The sequence below is a fragment of the Protomyctophum parallelum genome, assembly GCF_964188405.1.
Source record: "Protomyctophum parallelum genome assembly, chromosome: 15".
Taxonomy (NCBI): domain Eukaryota; kingdom Metazoa; phylum Chordata; class Actinopteri; order Myctophiformes; family Myctophidae; genus Protomyctophum; species Protomyctophum parallelum.
In genome coordinates this window covers 9977720-9999596 of record NC_139710.1, presented here as the reverse complement: position 1 = coordinate 9999596, position 21877 = coordinate 9977720, and the positions used below count along the sequence as shown (strand labels likewise).

Here is a 21877-nt window from a genome sequence, read left to right as displayed (position 1 = left end):
TTTTATATCTGAAGTCCCAGACCTTATATAATCTCATTTAGTCTCATTTATGATGACTTTGATCAAAAGCAACAACATTGAAATCCCAGCAATACATTTATATTAATGTTGAGAACATCATTAGTACTTTAGATAAGAGGAGGCTTCCTTGCCATTATCAGTAAACCTCTAACATCATAATCGTGTGTGTGTGTGTGTGTGTGTGTGTGTGTGTGTGTGTGTGTGTGTGTGTGTGTGGGGGGGGGGGGGGGGGGGGGGTCTTAAACAGAGGCACTCTTCCAGGAAAGTCAATGTCTACCATCATTCAGTTTGATCATCGTGTTTCAGTGCAGGACAGGTCACTCATATTCTCTTATCATCCACAGTGTGGAAATCACAAAACAAACATGAAAGTAATGGCAGTTGAAGACACGTTTTTTTTAAACACGACAGTGCTGTCAGGCCCTCTCTGGCTTCTATACAGAACAGGTCATCATGAGCAGCTAGTCTTCTTGACCCTGGCCTTGTCTGTATCTATCTATCCCTCATTATCTCCTCAGTCCTGAGAGCCGGAGCTAGAATGAGGAATTCCCCCTGGGCTGTGAGCAGAGGCCCGGCCCGTCATCTCCTGACCCCACTCGCGGTGGCTGGATTCCTGGAGGCCCCGGCCTGTTGTCTCAATTGGCAGAGCACAAGAGGCAATGGCAGCTAATAGGCAACAGCAACAGTACACTGAGAGAGTCAGGTATACAGAGGACTCCAACATCACCTGCAGTGAATACAGGAAGACCAGTTACCTTCCATTTGTACAAATCCCCAGTGTTAATTTCCCCCTTTGCAACTCTGAAAGCACTGTGTATTTGCTCGGTACATGAGTTTTTTCTTATTTAATGAAGCAACGTTTCGGTCCCTCTGGACCTTCCTCAGGCATGAGGAAGGTGAGGAAGCAACTCTGAAAAGTGCAACTCTGAAAGTGCACAAATGTAACCAAATGTACCCTTACAGTTCCATCTGGTTAAATTTGTACGCTCAGAGTAAAATCCTGTACAGTACAGCAAGGAGCAAATGGGACATTTGATTGCCTTTTCTAGTTACCTGTGCAACAAAAGGTGTAATAAGGGCACCAACTCTTGCCATTCCACTGCTGGTTCCCAGACCTAGAGCTCTGGTTGCTGTTGGGTACACCTGCACATTTGAAAGTGCATTAAAGCCATACCATGTGTATAATATATCAACAATGGATTTAACAATCTTTACTCTGGTTGAATAATCTAATACAATGATACACTGTAAATGTATATTACCTCTGGAGTGTACACATAAGCAGCCTGGAATCCTCCTGCGATGAAGGCCCTGGCAATGAATATCAATACTGTCATGGATGTCCTGAAACAGAGATTGTGACACCAATACTGACATTAATATAAATGATTGATCAGTGATTTTACCATTTTATTATCATTCATTGTGTTTCTGTACCATCTTACCTCCCAACACAACCATAAAGTGGAATAATGCACAGAGAGAAGACAAAGAAGCACAATGCCATTGTCTTCCTCCTTCCAAGTCGATCAATGGCCCAGAGAGTCACCAACAGTCCTATCAAGGTGAAATGAATGAATTAATGAATGAATCAATCAATCAATCAATCAATCAATCAATTAATCCCAAAGTTCCACATACTGCATCCACCACAAATCTCATCAAAAGGTGATAACATTTTCTTATACAGTTTAAAATATTACACAGGTTACATTTGTCAAAGGAAAAACTCAACAGAATGTATCCAAATGTGAATCCAGCCTGCGACAGATGTGGCCAGTCGCCGGCCACTCTAGCTCATATGTTCTGGCATTGCACTAAACTAACATCATATTGGCAAAGTATATTTAAATCACTGTCAGACATTGTTGGAAGACCTTTTGACCCGGATCCACTGACAGCAGTTATGGGAGTCAGGGGGCCCGGGGTCAAACTGTCTACTTTCCAATATAACATGGTAAAATATGTGACTCTACTGGCTCGCAGACTGATACTGTTGAATTGGAAACAAGCACAGGTTCCGACTCACACTTCACTTATGAGAGATGTTATGCACTACTTACAATTGGAAAAGATTAAGTTTGAATTGAGAGGGAGTGAAGATAGATTCTACCAGACATGGCAACCCTTCATTGAATATTTCAATAGGTGCACGCTAACCCCTCCTACACAATAGATAGCACAATAGAAAATAATAAATAAAATAAAAAGGAACTGAGTGTTTTTTCTTTATTTTATTTTTTCTCATTTAAAAAAAGAATGTCTGTAATTCACTTAATTTACAACAACATGTTGGGAAAGTTTGAGAGCAAGAGTGTCTGTCCTGTTGTCTGTTTTGTTTGTCTGTTCACACTTGTCATTGTTTAACAGTTTTTAGTTTTTTCATGTTTATCACATTTATATGTATTTTTTATTATGTATTGTATGTGGAACATTTACATTGCCTATTATTTTTTTCATTTTATTTAACAGAACTACTCATCATTTTCGATAATATTCTGATGTTGTCATACAAAAAATGCCTAATAAAAACAGTATTAAAAAACAAAAGTGTACCCAGTAAAATCCCGTGTTCATTTATCAATTTCTAACTAATATAGTGTATAAATGGACCGATGAACTCTCAGAATCAAGTTCAATCAAGTTTGAGTGAAATTTGTTTTTGTGCAAGCTCCATCTTGTTATAAAAATAAAAGGGGTAGGGGGGGCGAACACAAGGAGAAAAATCAATAACACCATAAAGAGAAAAATGTCAAGGATACATAGCTGTGTACCTGGGAATTCAGAAAGCGTGGTCCACAACAGGTCCTTGTAGTCATCAGAATTGAGGTATTTACATTCCAGACTACACCGGGGCTCCATCTTATTGCCTTTGGACGCTAGAGGGAGTTACAACACAATAAATGCCTTATTGGGCCCTCATTTATCAATGGAGTGTAAATTCTGCCTTAAAATTGAGCGCTCATCAGCACGGCATTTATGAAGTGATCGTAAATAGCTAATCCTTGCGTAATTTCGGTCGCAGCGTTGAAAAATGTGACTGCTGAAATCAAATCACACTTCGCCTCGTTTTTGCGACATGAACAACTGCAATACGACCAAACAACGTATGGAAACCAAATGTCCAGATCTGCCATTTATCTGAATGACTGTTAAAGCACTTATGATGATTAACCCCCAATGCCTATACAATTGCAAATAGGCAAGCAATATGCTTGTCATTGTCATGTCACTTGGAAATAAAGGCGTTCATGTCCATTTATGCAAAAATAAAAATGTTATATTATCACAGGGATATTATTATAGGCGTCTTTACAGGCAAAGCGCAGTAGCACTGTTTGATTAAGCATCTAAACTTGTAACATTGTAAACATGTTATATTGTTTTCAATTGCACAATTTTATTTGCTCGTACAGTTGGAAATCTACCAATTTCACATGACACATCATCAATTGTAAATTGCGTTTACACTTTATGTATAAGATGCCTGTCAACTGGTTAGACAATGCTGCTCCGCTTGTCTACGACAGAAAAACAGGTGTAGGACAAAGCCTACGACAGCTTCCGACCTGAAGTGATGTCATCACAGCAGCAGTGACTCACCTCCACACGCGCCTCCCTCCTGGAACAGCCCTGTTGTCAGCAGAACCAGTCCGTAGTAGGAAAATGCATTTGAAAACCTGTGGAGGTATAGGAGGACACAGCACTCTTTTTTGTCACCCAGCCTACAGGCACAGTTGTTTCTTCAAAGTGTTGTGCAACGACTGAGTGACAATGGCATGCTTAGGGCGGTGTGCTCTCACTAGTGTTGCTGAAAATAATGTTCTTAAATATAAGTTGTTAAAGAAAAAAAACTCACACTGATCGCACACTGTCCTCAAATGTAAACAAAAATATTGAATGGGAATACAACAACGTTTCGATCTATTTGACCTTCATCAGGTTATCTTATCAACGATAACCAGTTTAGGTTATCTTATCGAAGATAACCTGATGAAGGTCTAATCGACTGAAACATTAACATTATAGACTCCCATTATTATTTGCATCTGTCGCCTTTATAAGAGACTTGCTTTTCATTAATATATGTTGTGAAAGACTAAGCAAAATAAATGCATTTACAAATAAATTTACATATTACTATGTTCAAAAATAACTATTACATAGTACTCCTTTACCAAATAAACCACAGCAGAATTGTTGTCCATCGAAAGTCGGGGGAAAATAAATCTTGAATCTTCCCTCGATCCTCCTAATTCAGAGAAATATTGAAATGCACCTTGCATGACTTTGTTTCAGAACAATAGTGCAAGATAGTAGGCTAATAGAAAAGATATGTAGAACATATACCTGTCTGGCAGCAATAAGTTTTCCTAAGGGCATGGGTACTCCATTCTCTGTGGCAATGCGCTTTAGGGTGGCCAGTGCTTTTTCCTGGTTCCCTGTCAATACATCATACCTGGCACTCTCTGGTAGCCACTGTCCCCCGCCCCCCAACAAAAATATTTTATTTATTATATTACTGTGTAATTCGTCATATTGATTTGATCATTAACTGAGCATATTCACAAACTGACCGTGTGCATTTGGTCAAAATTACATGACATTAATGTCAACCTAATACTCACAAAGGAAAAGATGGCAAAGATGAAGAGCGGGATAGTGGAAAGGGCAAGCAGCCAGCGCCAACCCAGGGTGGGCATCACCAAGATTGCTAACAGAACTTCAAAGACTGTGCCAAGTGCCCAAAATATCTGTGAGGGAATCACAATTACTCTTGTGTAAAACTGGACATTTTGTTTAATTTCCAACAAGAGAAAAATATATGGATGCAAACACAAGACACTGTGAAAGGTAGTCCATACCTCTATTAACAAGATACATGTGGCTCTCGACCTCATTGGCAGGAATTCAGCATACAGTGTCACCCTTAATAGGAAAAAACAATGATTGTTTTACTGTAGGCCTACCTCAAATCATTACAATGTTATTCTTTTTTTTTCGTAAATTTTTATCCCACAATTTTGTAACCCAGTTTTTCTTTTCACCCAGTGCCAATTATCTAATGTAATCCTGGGCGCTACACTTCCTCTGCCAACCTGGGGGGGCAGCGGACTGACCTCATGCCTCCTTCTATGCATGAGGAGTCCAAGCTGCTTCTTTTCACCAGGGGGGAATTTCCCCAGCCGGACGTAGCGCATGGAAGGGACACGTTATTCCGACCAGTTCCTTTCCCCTCCATCAGGCTGGCCAGGGGGAGGTAGTTTTAGAGACCAGGATTACTGCATGTTTTTGTGAGGGTATCTACCCTAGGGGACACGGGGAGAACATGCAAACTCCACACAGAAAGGCCCTTTCGCCAACCCCCACCTCGGGTATGGGCACTGATGACGCGGAGGAGGGAACACGCCGCCAGTGCCCACAGCGTCCCCAGCGGGAATTGAACCCAGGACCTTTTAGCTGTGAGGCGACAGCACTACCAACTGTGCCACCGTGCCCCCTTACAATGTTTTTCTTGATGACAGAAATGAAGAGAACATACGACTGTGGGGCCCCTCCAATACCAAAGCCCACAAGGGCTCGAAGAAAGAGGATCCAGCCATAAATTGGTGCAAATGCACTCATCAGTCCATAGAACAGAGTCCATAGCACACTCATCTTCAGACCCTGAATGCAGACAATCAACAGACAACACACTGTTAAAAACATGATTATGGTTACATTTTTGAGTGTATTATATTTTTTTATCTAAAACAGTTAAGGCCCTATTTTGCGTGTCTTAAGTACCAGGTCTTATGACTTAACTTAAGACCTGGAGGACACTTAAGACACGCAAAATAGGGCCCTGTCCCAATCCTTGATTGTAATTAGCTGGTTTCCGTTTAGTGCTCATACTAAAAGAGACTTTATAATCTTACAACACCTACAAAGTGCATATAGTATAAAATTATACTATATAAAAGGTTTCTTGTTATGGCTGCTGAATTTATTGATCAAATAATGGTAGCTACAAGTTATTTTAATGCTCATTATGACATTTGCTTGCTAAAATTGTACATGATCCTGCTCTAATATTACAGCGTGTATTCAACAAGATAACAACGTAGTGGACAAAATATATATGACGTGCTCTTATAACTTACTGTTTTTCTGCCATATTTGTCAGATATATTTCCCCAAAGGGAAGAGCTGATCATCATGCCAATAAAAACTGCCTGGATTGACAAGAGAAAGAGCAGGGGGTATGAATACCTGTCTATAGGGATTACAATTACAAACAAATTGCATGATACAATTTAAGGATATATACTAGTAAGATGAGTCAATCCTGATACATTATGGGCAGTTTCTCACAAATATTTTGTTGTTAAAAGTGAGTTTAACATTGTCATGAGATAGTTATTACAGATCACAACTCACCTAGACTCTGACATAGATATTTGTTGATTGCTTTGAGCCAATGAACTAAAGGCCATAGTGTCTCTGGAGAAACAACCTATACTTGACCTATAATTGTTCTGAGACTAAATCCTCTAATCCTTTAGTCTGAGGCATACTTCCTCTTAGTGTTGTCACTGTTCTTTAAAACCAACCCTACATCCCAACACTATGTAAACATCCTTCAGACAGAATCTCACAGCACAACACCCAAGAGCTCTGTTGTGTGCAGCCATTACCGAAGTAAGGAGTGCCACTGCCAGGCTTGGCAGTCTCCATTCACAGTGGAGCTGTGGGGCCAAGATACTGAGGATCATCATCTCCATAGCATCAGCCATCTAAACAAATAACAGCCACAAAGTAAAATCAAAGTGTTAATTTGACTCTCAAATGTAACCAAAGGACATATAAGGGTATGGGTCCAATTGTTTACCTGTGTACAATTTCACAGTTACACATTTATAAATGAACACTGCAGATTTCAGAGTGCAGGATGGAAAGATCAAGAGGACACACTAACACACACGCTTCAACAGACTCTTGTGACCAGATTAGCATATTTGCCTTCTCAATTGGTTCTTACCCAAGACAGACCAGTAAGGATGGATAATTTCCATTGGAATGTGCCAAACCCTATGGCCTCTACCGCATCCTCCACCATGAATGTGTCTGGGGGAGGGGGGGGGGGGGGAGAAAATTTAATGATGAAAGCTATTCCAAATAGCTTTCACGCTCGGACAGGGAAAGCAGTGGAAAAAGTAGCCCCGCTACAATCAGTACCATCAGTTGGATTGGCAAACTCCCGGGGCACTGGTGCTCCTTCTGCAAGTGCTGCGGACTCCGGATCATTCTGCTCTGCAGCAATCCGGACCCCACGATTTTCACTATCATCTTCAGAGCGTGTGCTTTCACCTGTACGACGGAACTTAACAACACTGTAGGAAAGGAACACAGCTTTTACATGTCTACAACCAGAACCACAGAGTTCATATCATGGCAGAGGGAGATATACAAATTAGAACCAGAGGCTGTTGCCTGGGTGACATGATTTTGGTCTACGTGCTTTCTTTTCTGAGAACAGGTGGTAACCTCCTCCCATGCATGGTGTCAGGCCAAATGGGAGTTTGCACACTATACCACTTGACAGTTGGTAAACTATAGTGAAGTACCCCCTGATAATGGATGGTTTGTTGAGCTGTCTTAATTACTGTCATTAAAATAAATACTTTCCTCACACAGTTTCAATTGCACAGATCACATATAGTTGGTGTAAAGATAGTTAGTTAGATAGTTTTAACCTTATACTTTGACAGATCATTTGTAACTGAAGCAATAATCTTTGTCTAATAGTTATTTTTGGCCCTGGCAATCACGTGTTCAACTATTTGAAATATGTGGAAGTAGATGTATTGCTTCCAAATCCATACCTTTAATTATTAGGCCAAATCAAACAAACCAACCAATATCATGCCTATTACTGTATGCTTCGGACACAAATCTGGACAAGACAATGGCATACTATAGCATGGTAGATATCAACACTCAAAATCCCTATAGCCTATACGACAGCTGGTACAATACATTCTACAAAAATTCGATCCGGATGATGATGCATAGGCTGCAGTTTCCTTAAATGTTACAATGAATAGCTTATTAACAAACGTGAGCAAATGACAGTCGGTCTCGCCCATGCAGATAACAGCTGTAAACAAACTGTACCGTTATAGTGTCTCGACTAATGGAACCGATGGAAACCATTTCAGTGCATTTAGGACAATTCTTGCGTTTAACAGAATGTGGGCCTTCTGTTAAAAAGTATAGGCCGTGTTTTGCCCAAAATGCTAATAAAAGCATTAGAATGCAAAGAATATATCCCTGTCAGAAAGCCGCGTGAGTCACTGTATAAGCCTCATAGCAATTCAAAATGATACGGCATTTATTTGAATATATAGTTATCTATACTTACGGGAGTTGTCTTAGTTGGAACAAATCATCGTCCATTGTCGTGTTTATTGGCTGACGCTGTGTTTTGCTTCATTATACATTACAACAATAAGCGGAGATTTCAGCACCAAGGAAAGCGACCTGTACGGGCTCTCAGATGACAACCAATGGGGTGATCCCATGGTTGTGTCACAGCAAGGAGAAAGTGGATAGGATCAGAAAAGTACTACTGACTGTCTCACCAGTCACAAATGCCATATCCAATTGTCTCTGACATAATATGCCTATCGTATCGTAAATTGTATGGCATATAATATAACAAGTGTGTGTGTGTGTGTGTGTGTGTGTGTGTGTGTGTGTGTGTGTGTGTGTGTGTGTGTGCGTGTGCGTGTGCGTGTGTGTGTGTGTGTGTGTGTGTGTGTGCGTGCGTGCGTATATACATATGTATAGCCTATATATTTACATGCATTCATTAATTTATATAGAGACCTCCAAAGGAGACCTTCAAACTTGTATCACCATTTTAACGATTCTCCCAAAAACATTGCCGTTATCTGCCATTGTATTATGCCTCTAGAGGGCGGTGTTGGATAGATTTATGCTGCACGCACGCACGCGCACACAGCGGTACATCCTTTAGTGTGGTCCGTCTGAAAGTGAAAGATATTATGGAGTTCCGTGATGAACACACACATGTTGTGGAGACACGACAGGTCTGAAAGGCTTGTTAGAGAGTTCATCGGCGCTCGGCCAGTACTCAGGTAAATCTTGGAAAACAACAACCAAATGCTATTTAGGAAATAGTTCATACCAGCGATGGCGTAAACCGATCACCCCGGCTCTTTTCCATTAAGTTACATGCTACAGTTAGACGCACGGGGTTAGCTTCATGTTTTTGCTAACAAACAATAGCGTTGTTGACGTATTAGGGAAAAAACACACTAGGAACATAATATCATTCATCATGACAGCAGCATAAGAGCATAACGTGCCGTGGTGGTCAAGTGTAGATATCCCCAAGACCCAATCGATGATCTTTGGGTGAGGTATATGGTATGGTAATAATAATGGTAGCCTTTCTTCTTTTTTTAGCTAACATTAGCTTGGTTTAGATTAAGAACGTTAGTTACACTGTTAGGATATCACAAAGCTTTTCTTAGATGTTTGTGTGTAGTAATAATAATAATACATAATTAATTGCATGTTAATTATTTTTGATAATTGGTGGCCCATTAATACATTAAGTTGCATGCTTGGTCACTGCATTCAAGGTTATGGATACTTTTAACTAACCTTAGTATCTCACCCCAATATAGCTACAATTCTAGTGCTAGGTAGAGAGCCCTACTACCCAGGGATGTACTGTGGATGTAGAATAGATATTATATATCTATAGAATAATTCTATACATTGCATTTAATACATATGTCTGATTGTGTCAGATATTCTCACATGCATTTCAGAACCAAGATGATTAGGAATTGGGGTGTAATTGGAGGCATCGCTGCAGCCATGGCAGCTGGAGTGTATGTCCTATGGGGCCCATTTACAGAGCGCAAGAAACGAAAGACGGGTAACTGTTCCAACAAAAGAATATCGCCACATATGGATTGTGTGCATTATATTTGTCTTGGTTTTAGCACTAGTTTTAAAATACTTATTTTCCATAGGTATGGTTCCAGGCCTGTTGAACTTGGGAAACACCTGCTTCATGAATTCTTTGCTTCAGGGTCTGGCGGCCTGTCCCTCCTTTATCAAATGGCTCGAGAGGTTTTCAGGTATGTCTGAAGGCCAACCAGACAAAGACAATCAGCTGTCCAGGACTCTACTCCAACTCCTCAAAGGTAATAATGAGAATAATGGCTTGGATTTGTATGGCGCCTTTCATGAACCCAAGGACGCTTTTTGTCAGAAACAATGAACAACCAACAAAACAATTATTCGCCATAAGCCTGAGAGAATAGGTGTATTTTCCAGGCAGCCTTAACAGTATTTATTACATTTTATACATACGTTCACAGTAGTAAAATCTGCAGTGTATGTATTAATTTGTAACTCAAGAGTTAAATTAACATTCAGGATTTTACAGTGTAAGTACATTTCACAGCCTTGTCCAATAATGACTCTGGGGAGGAAGACGTGCTGGATGCAGGATGCTTACTGGATGTCCTCAGACTGTACAGGTGGCAGATTAGTTCATTTGAGGAGCAGGTAGGTCAACAATAGCGGAGAATGGAATCTTATATTAATTATTTATAAACTGGTCCTGTGTTTTGTTTTATAAATTGTATATTTTTGTTTGCCCTGCTGTAGGATGCCCATGAACTTTTTCATGTCATTACATCCTCTTTAGAGGAGGAGCAAGATCGGCAACCCAAAGTAACTCACCTGTTTGACGTGCAGTCCCTTGAGGCAAGTTGCTTTTCGATGTGCCAATCCTTTCCTAGCACTACTGTAACATCCTCATTTGTACACACTTTTAGTTACAAATGGATAAATAACACTGAGGATTTTACAGTGTGGTCTGTCCTGTGTCCATACAGTATCCTTCCAATCTCATTTAGTAATTGTTTTTATGAACACACATGGGCAGAGAAAGAAAGAATAAACTGCAGTTACATTTTGGACCAAAAAGACTTGCTATCAACTTTGAAAGACTGAAATAATTGACCATCTTTTTCGTATTTGTTTGTGTTTCCAAAAAAGGCAAATACAAGTTAAGTTCCAACTAACCAACTCACCAATATGGATACATCCGTCCTAAAGTTGGAGGGTTTCCAAACCTTTTTCATCCATTTATTCTCTTTTCTTTGAACACCAGAGGCTTCCTGAACAAGAGAATACTTTACATTGCAGAATTCAAGGTAAGGAGGCATTGAAGTAATGTTGTTAAAGAAAATAAATTCAGACAAAATAAAGAAACCTAGTATGTTATTTATTCATTTTTATTACCCTTATAGCCCCTCTTCATCCATTACCAAGTCCATGGAAGTTTCAGCACCCCTTTCATGGGCGTTTAACAAGCAATAAGACCTGCAAGCACTGTGAACAACAAGTAAGTTACAGTAGTTTTAGTTTAAGCAGATATTAATGATATCTGTGCTGCTGTTGGTAGATTGATTCCGTTTGCCTGAAAACTTTACAGAGTCCAGTGCGATATGACTCATTTGAGAGCCTCTCCCTGACTATTCTATTACCTAAGTGGGTAAGTAATAAGTGCTGAATCCTGAACACAGATGTAGAAATAAATCATTGACATTAATTATGGTGTAGCAAGGTTTGTTACATATTGTAACATGAACAATATAAATTCTGTTCTAGTAGTTTGTGTATTATAGTGTGATGGATTTGTCTATTTAGGGTCAGCCCGTCTCCCTAGATCAGTGTCTTCAACATTTCATCTCCTCAGAAACCATTAAAGAGGTGGAGTGTGAAAACTGCACCAAGGTACAGTTCATGTTTTATCAGTTTGTCTACCTGGCCTTTGTTTTTATGCAGTGAGATTGACTCTTCAGTCCTTTACTTGAGTTTATATGAATTATTCCTCAGCTTCAGCAAGGGTCCTTAGTGAATGGGCAGATTCTGGAAAGCAAGAGGACAACATTTATCAAACAACTTAAACTGGGAAAGGTAATTATCAATTATACATGTACTAGTCATTAATGAGTTATCTCGGCCGTAAGGCTAAAAGTACAGTACATCTACACACCATACTGAGCATAGGTGTCGAATTATATGCTAAACCCAAATCAAGCACCCAGATTATTTTTGCACATACAGTATGAATGAATGAATTTTATTTGTATAGCACCTTTCCAAACGTATAGTTACAAAGTGCTTTACAGTCAGGTTATAAAACAGTAATCATAAAAACAACAAAACATCAAGACATCAGATATAATAAAGCATGAAGAAAATAACAGGTCAATAAAACACAATATTAGGAAAAACACTTGGCATACAGATGTTTTTAAAAGCGTTTTAAAAGAAGAAGGTATGTAACAGTGATGTTTGGTGTAATGTTTGGTTCCCTCTCCCAGCTCCCCCAGTGCCTCTGTATCCACCTTCAGAGACTGACGTGGTCCAGTGAAGGAACTCCCATCAAAAGACAAGAGCATGTGCAGTTCACAGAGTTCCTGTCCATGGACCGCTACAAACACCGTGCTACCATTCATAGAATCCAGCAGATCAACTGTTCCTCCAAGCCAATCCATTCGGAGAACACAAAGGAGGCCATATCCACACCTGGACCCAATGGCACTGGTACAAGATGGTGAAACGGTCTACCCAAGTACCAATCATATTGTTCTTAACAGTTATTGTACCTACCTTGTATTCTCTAATTAGTCCAATACGTTCCGTTTTCAGATGCTGAGTACCATAACAACAACAAGCCATTGTCAAATGGAACTTGCTCGTCTGTCTTTCTCCAATCTCCTGGTTTGAGTCCACAGGTCAACCTTACATTTGACTACAGGTAAACAGTGCACCATACCAATATCAATTAATGCAGAGTGCTAATGGACTTCTGTACAATGTGTTCTGTTGTGTTTTTCTTCCCAGCTCCCCAGAGTACCTGTTCCAGCTTATGGCGGTGCTGGTCCATCATGGGGACATGCACTCAGGACACTTTGTCACATACCGACGCTGCCCTTCCTGTCCTCGCAGCTCCACACCCTTTGGCTCCCAGTGGCTTTGGGTATCAGATGCATTGGTGCGCAAAGCCAGCTTACAGGAGGTGTTGTCTTCCAATGCTTACCTGCTCTTTTATGAGAGAGTCCGCAGCCCAACTGAGAGGTCACAGGAGTAGCCACTAGCCAGAGGATTTGGACAGACTGGTACCAATCACTTGCTACATAGGCAATGGACACAATTTTCATTGTGAATGAGATAAGTAAGCCAGTATATTGTCATACTGGAGATGCAGCATTACAGCAAGACATTAAACAACCTGTTACAACTTTACAGTTGTGAATGAAAGCATGCTTCTCCTTTTGCAGAGAAGTATGGTATGCATGGAAGGCACTTGGTCCCAAATATTTGAACCCGTTCTTTTGTAGATCGTTTAATAATGTTCTCTTTCACCCAAGTGTAACAGTTTCTACCATTTCAGAAAGAAAGTTTAATTTATGAATTCTCTACATGGAGGGAGTTGATATAAGCTATAAAGGTGTAATTTGCCTCGTCATTCCCAAAGTATGGTATGTGTACATTATATTTACAATTATGACAATTATTGTTCATAAGCTGCTGAATTTAATATTTTTCTATGTTTCAAATAAATCGTCATACTGTAAAGTTTGTCTAGATGCAAGTAGAGGTCAGGTCATAGTGTCATCTCACCCATAATACGGTACTGGTTTAAGATAAATATGATCTACACTTGTGTGAAATACTGCCATTTCAACCCTTTTAACTTAAATTTCAAATTAGGATATGGCCTGACTGGTACTCCAGTTTGTTGATCAATTTGCACTAATGTATATTTATCATAAGATTGTATTTGTGTGTAGGTGATTGTTTTCAAATTTCAGTTATAAAAAATAAAAACGAAAGTAACTTGTACAGCTCAATATTTTTTAATCAGGGCCACAACTTGTGCACCATTTGCGAACCTCTTATAGGCTTACACATTCTAATAAAATGTACAATCACTGCATTTGACATGAACCTGTATTGCATGCCTCAAATCAATCATCTCAAATCGGTGGTTAATTTTGAATGGCTGCCTCACTTCTTGCTGTCCATGAGGATACGTCTAAAGGTGAGGTTGATGCGTGGCATAAGAACCTTTTTACGTGCAGGTAAGCTGTGGTACCAGTGTGTGTTGGTTGGTGGATTCATCAGGAGCAGGCTTCCATGAGCAAGCTTCAGCTTCACTGGTTCAATATTACGAGAACTATATTTTCCTCGTGTGTCCCTGTGTCTGAAGATAAAGTCCCGTGCTGCCCCTAGGGAGACTGAGGCGATGGGGCAGACAGGATCCAACTCCCTTTCATCATCACGGTGTTCCCCCATGTGATCCTGCCCATCTTTATACCTGACAAAGAGCAGATCAGGTTAACCACATTAAGCCTTATGCAAAAATATCTACAAGCTTGTAGATATATTTTCTAAAAGGTTTGAAAATGCCTCAAACATGATGCATGGGATGCCAGGTTTTAAACTAATAACTAAAAGTGCCAAACTTTTTTGTGCCTAGTTTGACATGCTACTTAAAGCATAATGAAATTTAGAAAATGTTGCCTTATATAGGCCATATGGATTTGGCTGCTGTGGCGACCCCGAAGGTCACCGGCTTGGGGGCCCTATCTAAATCATTAGACTTTAGAGCATGCCCTGGGCTACATCTGTGCAACATTTGGCGCTTTTAGACGAATTAGCGCAAAATATCCCATGTCTCTCACTAAAGCTCCTCCACTACTATTGAAATGTGTGGATTAAATCATTCCTCACCGGTTAACCAAAACAAAATTGAATGTATGTCCTGTTGCTTTGGATACAGCATCCAGAATATATTCCAATGTAGGAGTCCATCTACGGGCTAAATGTTTCACCCCAGAATAAGTGTAAATTAGCCCTTCATCTCCATATGTTGCCTGTTTTCTCGGAACATTGTAGACGTTTCCAAACACTTGCACCTTTGCCTCATCTCCTGAAACAAAAACAATAATTAAACCATTACATCTTAAACTTTTTTCATTATGTGGGACGTGTGTGTTGATAGGTTGATATAGGCCATAGGCTATACCTGTTAAGTACACCACTTCCTCCTCCAGTTTCTTAAATAGGTGGTCTGCTTCCTTCTTAGGGAAGAGTAAAGCATAATCACAGTCTAGTCCTTCTGCTTCTACTTTATGCCAGGGAACAGGATGAGAGAACTTTGCAAAGTCTTCATTTGCTTCTTCCTCCTTTATCCCCTCGTTATCATTGCCTGGATCTAGTTTCACCTTCTTGCTTGCGCTCAGGACATCTTCAGCAGCCCCATCATTATAAGAACGCTTTTGTCCCCGAATTACAAACCTATCCATCACGAACTATATGCTATAATAATATATTTAATTAGAAGAAGACATACGAATGTGGAACGTGGTTCGAGCTGGCCCAGTTGCACTCAGGTTGGAATCAACTCAACTGCTGCAAGCAATCTGTTTTTATGTTCCTGAACGCCACTCAACGAATTTCCATACGTGTTGACGTCATGTTGTCTTGGCGCGGATCACGACTTTCACAGTGGTGCACTGCATGCTGGTCACAACAGAACAGAACCGCCTGCTTGTTTTGGATAGTATAGTGGGCTAATGACTAATTAAAGTAAATTAACCATAGCTTTTTCAAATTATAGTAAAACTTAACAACATGATTGGACAGAAAACTATTAATTCGTTCTTTTCACCAGTCTCGAAAAAGAGAGTTTCAAAGGTTCTGGATGAAAACGAAGAGGGTACCAAAGACGAACAGGTCAGTAAACTGACGCGACACGTTGTCTAGTGCTGCACTAGTCTATACATTCACATTACGAAAATGTTTGTGCAATGCAGATCTCGACTAAAAACGTTACCAGCTGCAAACGTCTTGCGAACTGTTGTTTATTTTGCTCAATATACTAAGATTGGACGGAAGAAGTTGAAGTCCTCAGCTACTGAGCTTGGGTCAACCGCCGCCTCCTCGTCTCTAACCCAAGAACAACTGGACAAAATCGCCCAAAACAAAAGGGCAGCTCTTGACAGACTCTCCGCCACTCGAACGCCTGAAGGATTTGGGAAAAGCTGGTCAAAGGCACTGTCCACAGAGTTTGAAAAGCCATATTTTAAACAAGTGAGAGAGACCAGCACTACATCATCACATTTGTACAAAGTGTCTTGTTTACTTGTTTTTTTTTTAGTTTCCATATTTATGTCCCTTTCACAGTTGATGTCATTTGTTTCTGAAGAAAGGAAACGCCACACCATCTACCCACCTGCCCAACATGTGTTTACATGGACAAAGATGTGTGACATCCAAGATGTAAGTTTAATAGTACTGTATTGTATTGTGATTGAGTCTGGCTACAAGTAGGTGGAAAGCCTGGTGACGTGAAACTGACAAGGTTGACTGACACACTGCAGGTGCATTATTAGCCGCAATTTGCAACTCTAGATTTTTTTCATAATGGGATGAATCTAGAGTTGCAATACCCTCCATTGACTCCCCATTAATCCAATTTGTTTTTGCGATCTGCTTGTATTAAACGACGTTAAACTGTTCCAAGTGTTGGAATTTGGAAGCACTCGTCGAAGTCACTGAACAGCCCTGCGTTCATTTGCACATAATGCAGGAGGCAGCAGCGCGACCAGTTAATAAAAACGAGTGCTACCAGAAAGTAGTTCATAATATGTCTATTGTCTATGGATTTGATGGTGGATCTTTATGAAACAAATGCTTGGCAGATTGAAAGAGGATAATTCAAGCTTGGCCTAGAGCTGCAATGTTGGTGAGTTTAACGTCATTTAATACAAGCAGATCGCAAAAGCTAATTGGAAGAATGGGGAGTCAATGGAGGGTATTGCAACTCAAGAGTTGCAAATTGCGGCTGGTACATTATATGACACCTTCCTTGGAATAAATTACATTTATTGCATGAAAGGAACTCCCTTACTTGTACCTTCCACCACCATACCCTAGCCCCTTTTGGAACCCTCGGTTACCTTTTCTGAATTTTGGACGGCGGTACCCCTTCCTAGTTATTCTATGGTTATTCCACTCATTATATTGTCATGGCTGCCTTTTAACCTAAATCAATGCTTGCCTTAAATATTCAGGTCAAAGTAGTGATTCTTGGCCAAGATCCATATCATGGCCCCAACCAAGCCCATGGTTTATGCTTCAGTGTGCAACAACCAGTTCGACCTCCACCTAGGTAAGCGGGAACTCAGGGAATTACCATTTCTGATTATATTTTGTGGATTTAATAAACACCATGTCTAAGTGCTTCCACATCTAAAGCCCAGTCCACACCAATTATTCAGACAGTCCTAAACACTGCTTAACCACCAGTCCCTCCCCAGCTCGTCCTTGTCCCCCAGAAGGTGCTGCCACACTATCTAAAGAGCCGCGCACGTTCTCGGCTGTGCACAGCTTCTTTTTCCGGGTTTTTAGACAGCTGGTGGATGGAAAAGAAGCTCCACTTCCGCGTGACGGCCAGATTCCCGGAAGCGCTCTCCTCCGCGTCAATCGTCCGCAGAGGTGGAGCTTAATTTCCATCCACCAGCTGTCTAAAAACAAGCTGCGCACACGCCGCACAGCTTCTTCTGTCCGCGGCTGTGGGGCGTTTTGCGCTTGGGTGTGGAAAGGGCTATAGAGACACACAGGGACTACAAATTTCACTCTCCCAAATGAGACAGCGGCCCCACTTCAGGTCCGTTAGAACGGTGTACTGTAGCTGTCAATGCAATCCCTATGAGAGGCATCATAAAATACCCTAATTTCACTGGTTCATTACTGGGGCTGTAGCGATTTATTTTGTATTCTAATAAAGTGTCCCGTATGTTTGATTTAACCTTTTCAATGTCACTTACCTGCCATCTCAATATACAACCCATAATATACTCCATCAGTGTAAAAAGTGCTATCATTGTAAATCTCAAGTTAAAGCGGTTGCACAGTATATACGTCACGGTCGCATCCCTTGAGATTTTCAATACGCAGATATATTTGTTTAGTTTGATATGCTTTTTGATTGATTGAAGTATTTATTAACAGTTTGCAGAATTACAGTACATTTCAAGCACAACTCAATACAAAATGTCAACTGTGAGTAGTGGACGACCCAATAAAGCATTACACTTGTTTACAAGAGGGCCCACCTTGTTCAATTCATCATAACATTTAGAGACGCACAAATACTTCTATATAGCCAAAAACAGTAAAGTAAAGTGGTGGGCAGGGGATTCAGATTTTACGGGGGGCAGTTTCGAATTGCAACCCTTTGAGAGCGGTTTTAAAGGAGTCAAGGGATTTGCATGTCTTAATGACTGTTGGTAGGGCGTTCCACATTTTGGTGGCATAGGAGTGAAATTAATTTAGTCCCTTGTTTATGCCGAATCTGGGTTGCACATGGTTTGAACTCCCTATGTATTTGTGGAAAATTATCCAAACAGCATCTTGCAAGACTAATTATTAATACTTATCTGGATAATTCACTAGGTAGTTGAAAATGTCAAGATATGTCACTCTAGCTGGGCTATTTTCCCAACTATTCAGCCAAGTTAATTATACAACAAGTTGACAACAGTAAAACACACCGTCGGAGCTCGGCGGTAGGTAGATTAGGTAGTAAATTATGAAAAAGACCATGAAAGATGCACTCCAAATAGCCTTTTTAGAAGACATGACAGTCTGAGACAGAGTGGTGGAAATCGAGACAGATATTTATAAGAGGTCTTCCAATAATGTGTTCTCATAGTGTCTGCCTAAAAGTCTGCTCACTTTCTTTCTCAGCTAGTTGGACCCTTTCTTGTCATTGTTTACACTGTTTAATATGTATGCACTGTTATTAAGGGTCATCAATTCATCCATCTGAAGTTGGGTGGTCAAGGTTAGGGGCAGAACCACATAGAAGAGTAGATAAGTGATTATTTCTTTACTTTTGCTCATGCAATTTTATATTTAAAATTATTTAAAAATTACACATTTAATCAAGTGTATTTGGAATCTACTTTAGAACAGCATGTCTGCGATTTGGATTTCCAAATTTGGGGAAGGTTTCAGCCAAATTAGAGCCCCATTGACTTTTCCATTATAACATGTGAATATATTGAGGTACTACTGTGGCCTACCGGCAGTATGCACAAGACATTTGACATGAATCTATCACTCAGCTAAGCTAAATCTGGGGCAATTTGGTGGAGAAAGGGGGGAAAGGACTGGACCAAGTATACACCCCTGGTGGACCCTGGTCAAGTAGAGTTGATTTAATTAATGGCCATAACCTCAGTTCGAGTGAAGTACATTACATGGGCCTTGAGACGGTGAATATGTCACAGAGAGGGGGTAATGTGGACACAACTCTTTTACAGAAGGTGACTCTTGGGATACATTCATTCCCAATGTGTTGGAGATTTGGAGATGCCTATTTCTTTTGTGTGGACATCTTACAATAAATGCATAGTGCAGCTATAAACGTTATATTTTCCAAAAGAAAGTAATGCTATAATCATTTAATTGATTAAAATCTTTTTTCGGCATGTCTTATTGTATTGTATTGTGTGCAGTTTGGTGAACATATACAAAGAACTGTCCTCTGACATCGAAGGATTTCAGCACCCGGGACATGGAGATCTCACTGGATGGGCTAAACAAGGTACCACTTGAAAAGCAGCATGTTGAAGGTCTGTTTTGAATGCCCAGAGGTGTGGCTTGTCCTGACCTTTCTGACCGGGGTGGCCCTATTGGGGCGCGCCCGTCCACACACAAGTGCGTATGCATGTGCGCGTGAGCATGTGATGGAATAGCATTAATTACATTTTTGGCTCCACTAGGCTACTATCCATAATCTGCTTATAACTAACTGTCACTAAGGGTCTGTGTTAAAGTGTTTTATTTATACATATTTATGTTCACCTGATTTGTATGCAGTTATGTGCTTTTGTAGCGAATACCAAACAACTCGCCCCTTTACCAACTCGCCCCAGGCGTACAGCCGGCGGAACTGCGCGGCCTGGTATTCCTAAAGTAACCCAAGTAAATTACCGGTATGCTTAAACGGTTAAAACCTATCCTTATTCTTAACCTCAGTAAAACTGTGCCTAAAACTAATCCTATACCTAAACTTAACCCCAGTAAAACTATGCCTAACCCTAAACTTTTTTATAACCTCATTCTCAGTAAAAGAAAATAAAGAATACCACAACCTGTGGCACCGAGCGGTCGGCGTTGGACTTTGTAGCACCACCAAGGAACTTATTATCTAGTTTATTTTGTATTCTTAATTTCTTCTTATACATGTCCCTTGTCCCTTTTCTTAGGTGTGTTGTTGCTCAATGCTGTGTTGACTGTACGAGCCCAGCAGGCCAACTCTCACAAAGAAAAAGGCTGGGAAACTTTCACTGATGCTGTGGTGCAGTGGCTCAGCACCAATCTGGATGGTGTTGTCTTCATGCTGTGGGGATCATATGCTCAAAAAAAAGGAGCTGCTATCAGTCGAGTAGGTGTAAGATCTATAGACAGTAATTGTATGTTTTGTGTGGATGTGTAGTCGTTGCTGATGACTTATTCATGTCTTGTGTAGAACCGTCACCACGTCCTGCAAGCAGTACATCCGTCTCCTTTGTCTGTTCATCGTGGATTCTTTGGATGCAAGCATTTCTCAAAGGCAAATGAGCTGTTGAAGAAATCTGAAAAGGAACCTATAAACTGGAATGCACTCTAGAATGTCATACTGTACATGGCTGTTTACTGAGACACAACTGAACACAAAACCAATATATAAGCTTTTCATTTAATTCCTGTTTGACATATTCTCCTAAAAAAATTGTTTTTCCAGTTTGCACTGTTTGAGTGCACTACACTGATTTTATTTACTTTTTATGAAGTTATTTTCAGTTGGTTTTGACCTTGAGTATCTCTACAATGTTCCATTGTGTTTAATACGGCAGATAGAATACCAGAATGTAAGTTCCAGTGTGTATTCTCTTGTTTTGTCTATTGAAAATGTTTTTGTACGCATTACTTTTCCCCCCCTTTTTTTTTAAACATAAAGAAGTAAATCCTTTTTTCTTGGTTTGTTTTTTCCCCCCAAACATGCTTCAGAATTCAGTTTTTGATTGAATATTTGCTTTTTTTTGCCAACAGAGTACATTTTTATACAAATGCAATGCTAAAAGATTGAAGAAAGCACTGACTAGGGCATGTTAACTTGTTTACTTTCCATTGTGGTCCTGACTACTGAAAAGCTAGAGTTTTTGTTATATAACAAAATTATGTTACTCAAATTTTCTGCATTTAGGTCCAGTAGATGCATGGGGCTTAAACGTCATCAAATGCTGAAATGCGCAGCATGGCAGCACATAGTAACTTGTTACTTGACCTATGCAAATAAATCAATGACTGACTGCCAAAGAACTTTTGCGTGTTGGTTGGTCGTGTGTGTGTTACCAGTTTACTGAATGCACCAGAGCCTTATAGACAGTTACGCAAACTGCGTTCACTTCATGGGGCCATGGCGGCTCTCCTAACTAGACTTCTGTTGAGAATAAATTGAGACAACCAACTGGGACAAGTCCTGGACCGGAAGTAGGCAGAAATGGGGCAACAGCCCAGCTTTAATGATCTTAAATCCCTTTATTTTAGATTGTATTGTGGTAATAGTACAACATAAACATTAAAGAGACTTTAGTTGTTACTGTACAATACTTTAAAACAGTTGTCATGTTTCTTCCTGGAGGCTGAACCCTTGACAGTCAAACGGGCCAATGAAGTAAACCGTAATATAGTG

General features: G+C 40.2%; 4 protein-coding genes across 6 annotated transcripts; 2 read left to right on the top strand and 2 right to left on the bottom strand.

Annotated features, from left to right (window-relative positions):
- Nucleotides 1-535: 535 nt before the first annotated feature.
- Nucleotides 536-8463, bottom strand: svopa (SV2 related protein a; the record flags this gene model as incomplete). Its single annotated transcript, XM_083783767.1, has 16 exons — nt 8426-8463; nt 7240-7394; nt 7043-7128; nt 6699-6797; nt 6165-6236; nt 5564-5688; nt 4887-4950; nt 4650-4775; nt 4372-4500; nt 4200-4273; nt 3625-3701; nt 2796-2900; nt 1467-1578; nt 1284-1365; nt 1075-1164; nt 536-748 (listed from the first exon to the last, which is right to left on the bottom strand). The coding sequence occupies exons 1-16, from the start codon at nt 8458-8460 to the stop codon at nt 536-538; spliced, it is 1644 nt and encodes a 547-aa protein (XP_083639893.1). The 5' UTR covers nt 8461-8463.
- A 606-nt stretch (nt 8464-9069) lies between these two features.
- On the top strand, nt 9070-13968 carry usp30 (ubiquitin specific peptidase 30). 3 transcript variants are annotated; one of them, XM_083784049.1, is made up of 13 exons: nt 9070-9164; nt 9846-9976; nt 10074-10247; nt 10511-10614; nt 10717-10815; nt 11225-11267; nt 11364-11458; nt 11549-11608; nt 11764-11850; nt 11953-12033; nt 12444-12666; nt 12772-12880; nt 12967-13968. In XM_083784049.1, the coding sequence occupies exons 1-13, from the start codon at nt 9085-9087 to the stop codon at nt 13211-13213; spliced, it is 1533 nt and encodes a 510-aa protein (XP_083640175.1). In that variant the 5' UTR covers nt 9070-9084; the 3' UTR covers nt 13214-13968. The 3 variants fall into 3 exon arrangements, with proteins under 3 accessions (XP_083640175.1, XP_083640176.1, XP_083640177.1); XM_083784050.1 differs by having other exon boundaries at nt 9073-9164; nt 9867-9976; XM_083784051.1 differs by lacking the exon at nt 9070-9164 and adding an exon at nt 9171-9444 and having other exon boundaries at nt 9867-9976.
- Nucleotides 13969-14076: 108 nt separating this feature from the next.
- alkbh2 (alkB homolog 2, alpha-ketoglutarate dependent dioxygenase) lies at nt 14077-15531 on the bottom strand. Its single transcript, XM_083784052.1, has 3 exons — nt 15155-15531; nt 14860-15058; nt 14077-14443 (listed from the first exon to the last, which is right to left on the bottom strand). Exons 1-3 carry the CDS (start codon nt 15432-15434, stop codon nt 14134-14136), a joined length of 789 nt encoding a protein of 262 aa, XP_083640178.1. The 5' UTR covers nt 15435-15531; the 3' UTR covers nt 14077-14133.
- A 120-nt stretch (nt 15532-15651) lies between these two features.
- Nucleotides 15652-21171, top strand: unga (uracil DNA glycosylase a). The gene is made up of 7 exons (XM_083783574.1): nt 15652-15864; nt 16015-16221; nt 16315-16410; nt 17205-17302; nt 19656-19744; nt 20409-20587; nt 20672-21171. Exons 1-7 carry the CDS (start codon nt 15763-15765, stop codon nt 20810-20812), a joined length of 912 nt encoding a protein of 303 aa, XP_083639700.1. The 5' UTR covers nt 15652-15762; the 3' UTR covers nt 20813-21171.
- The last annotated feature ends 706 nt before the right edge of the window (nt 21172-21877 follow it).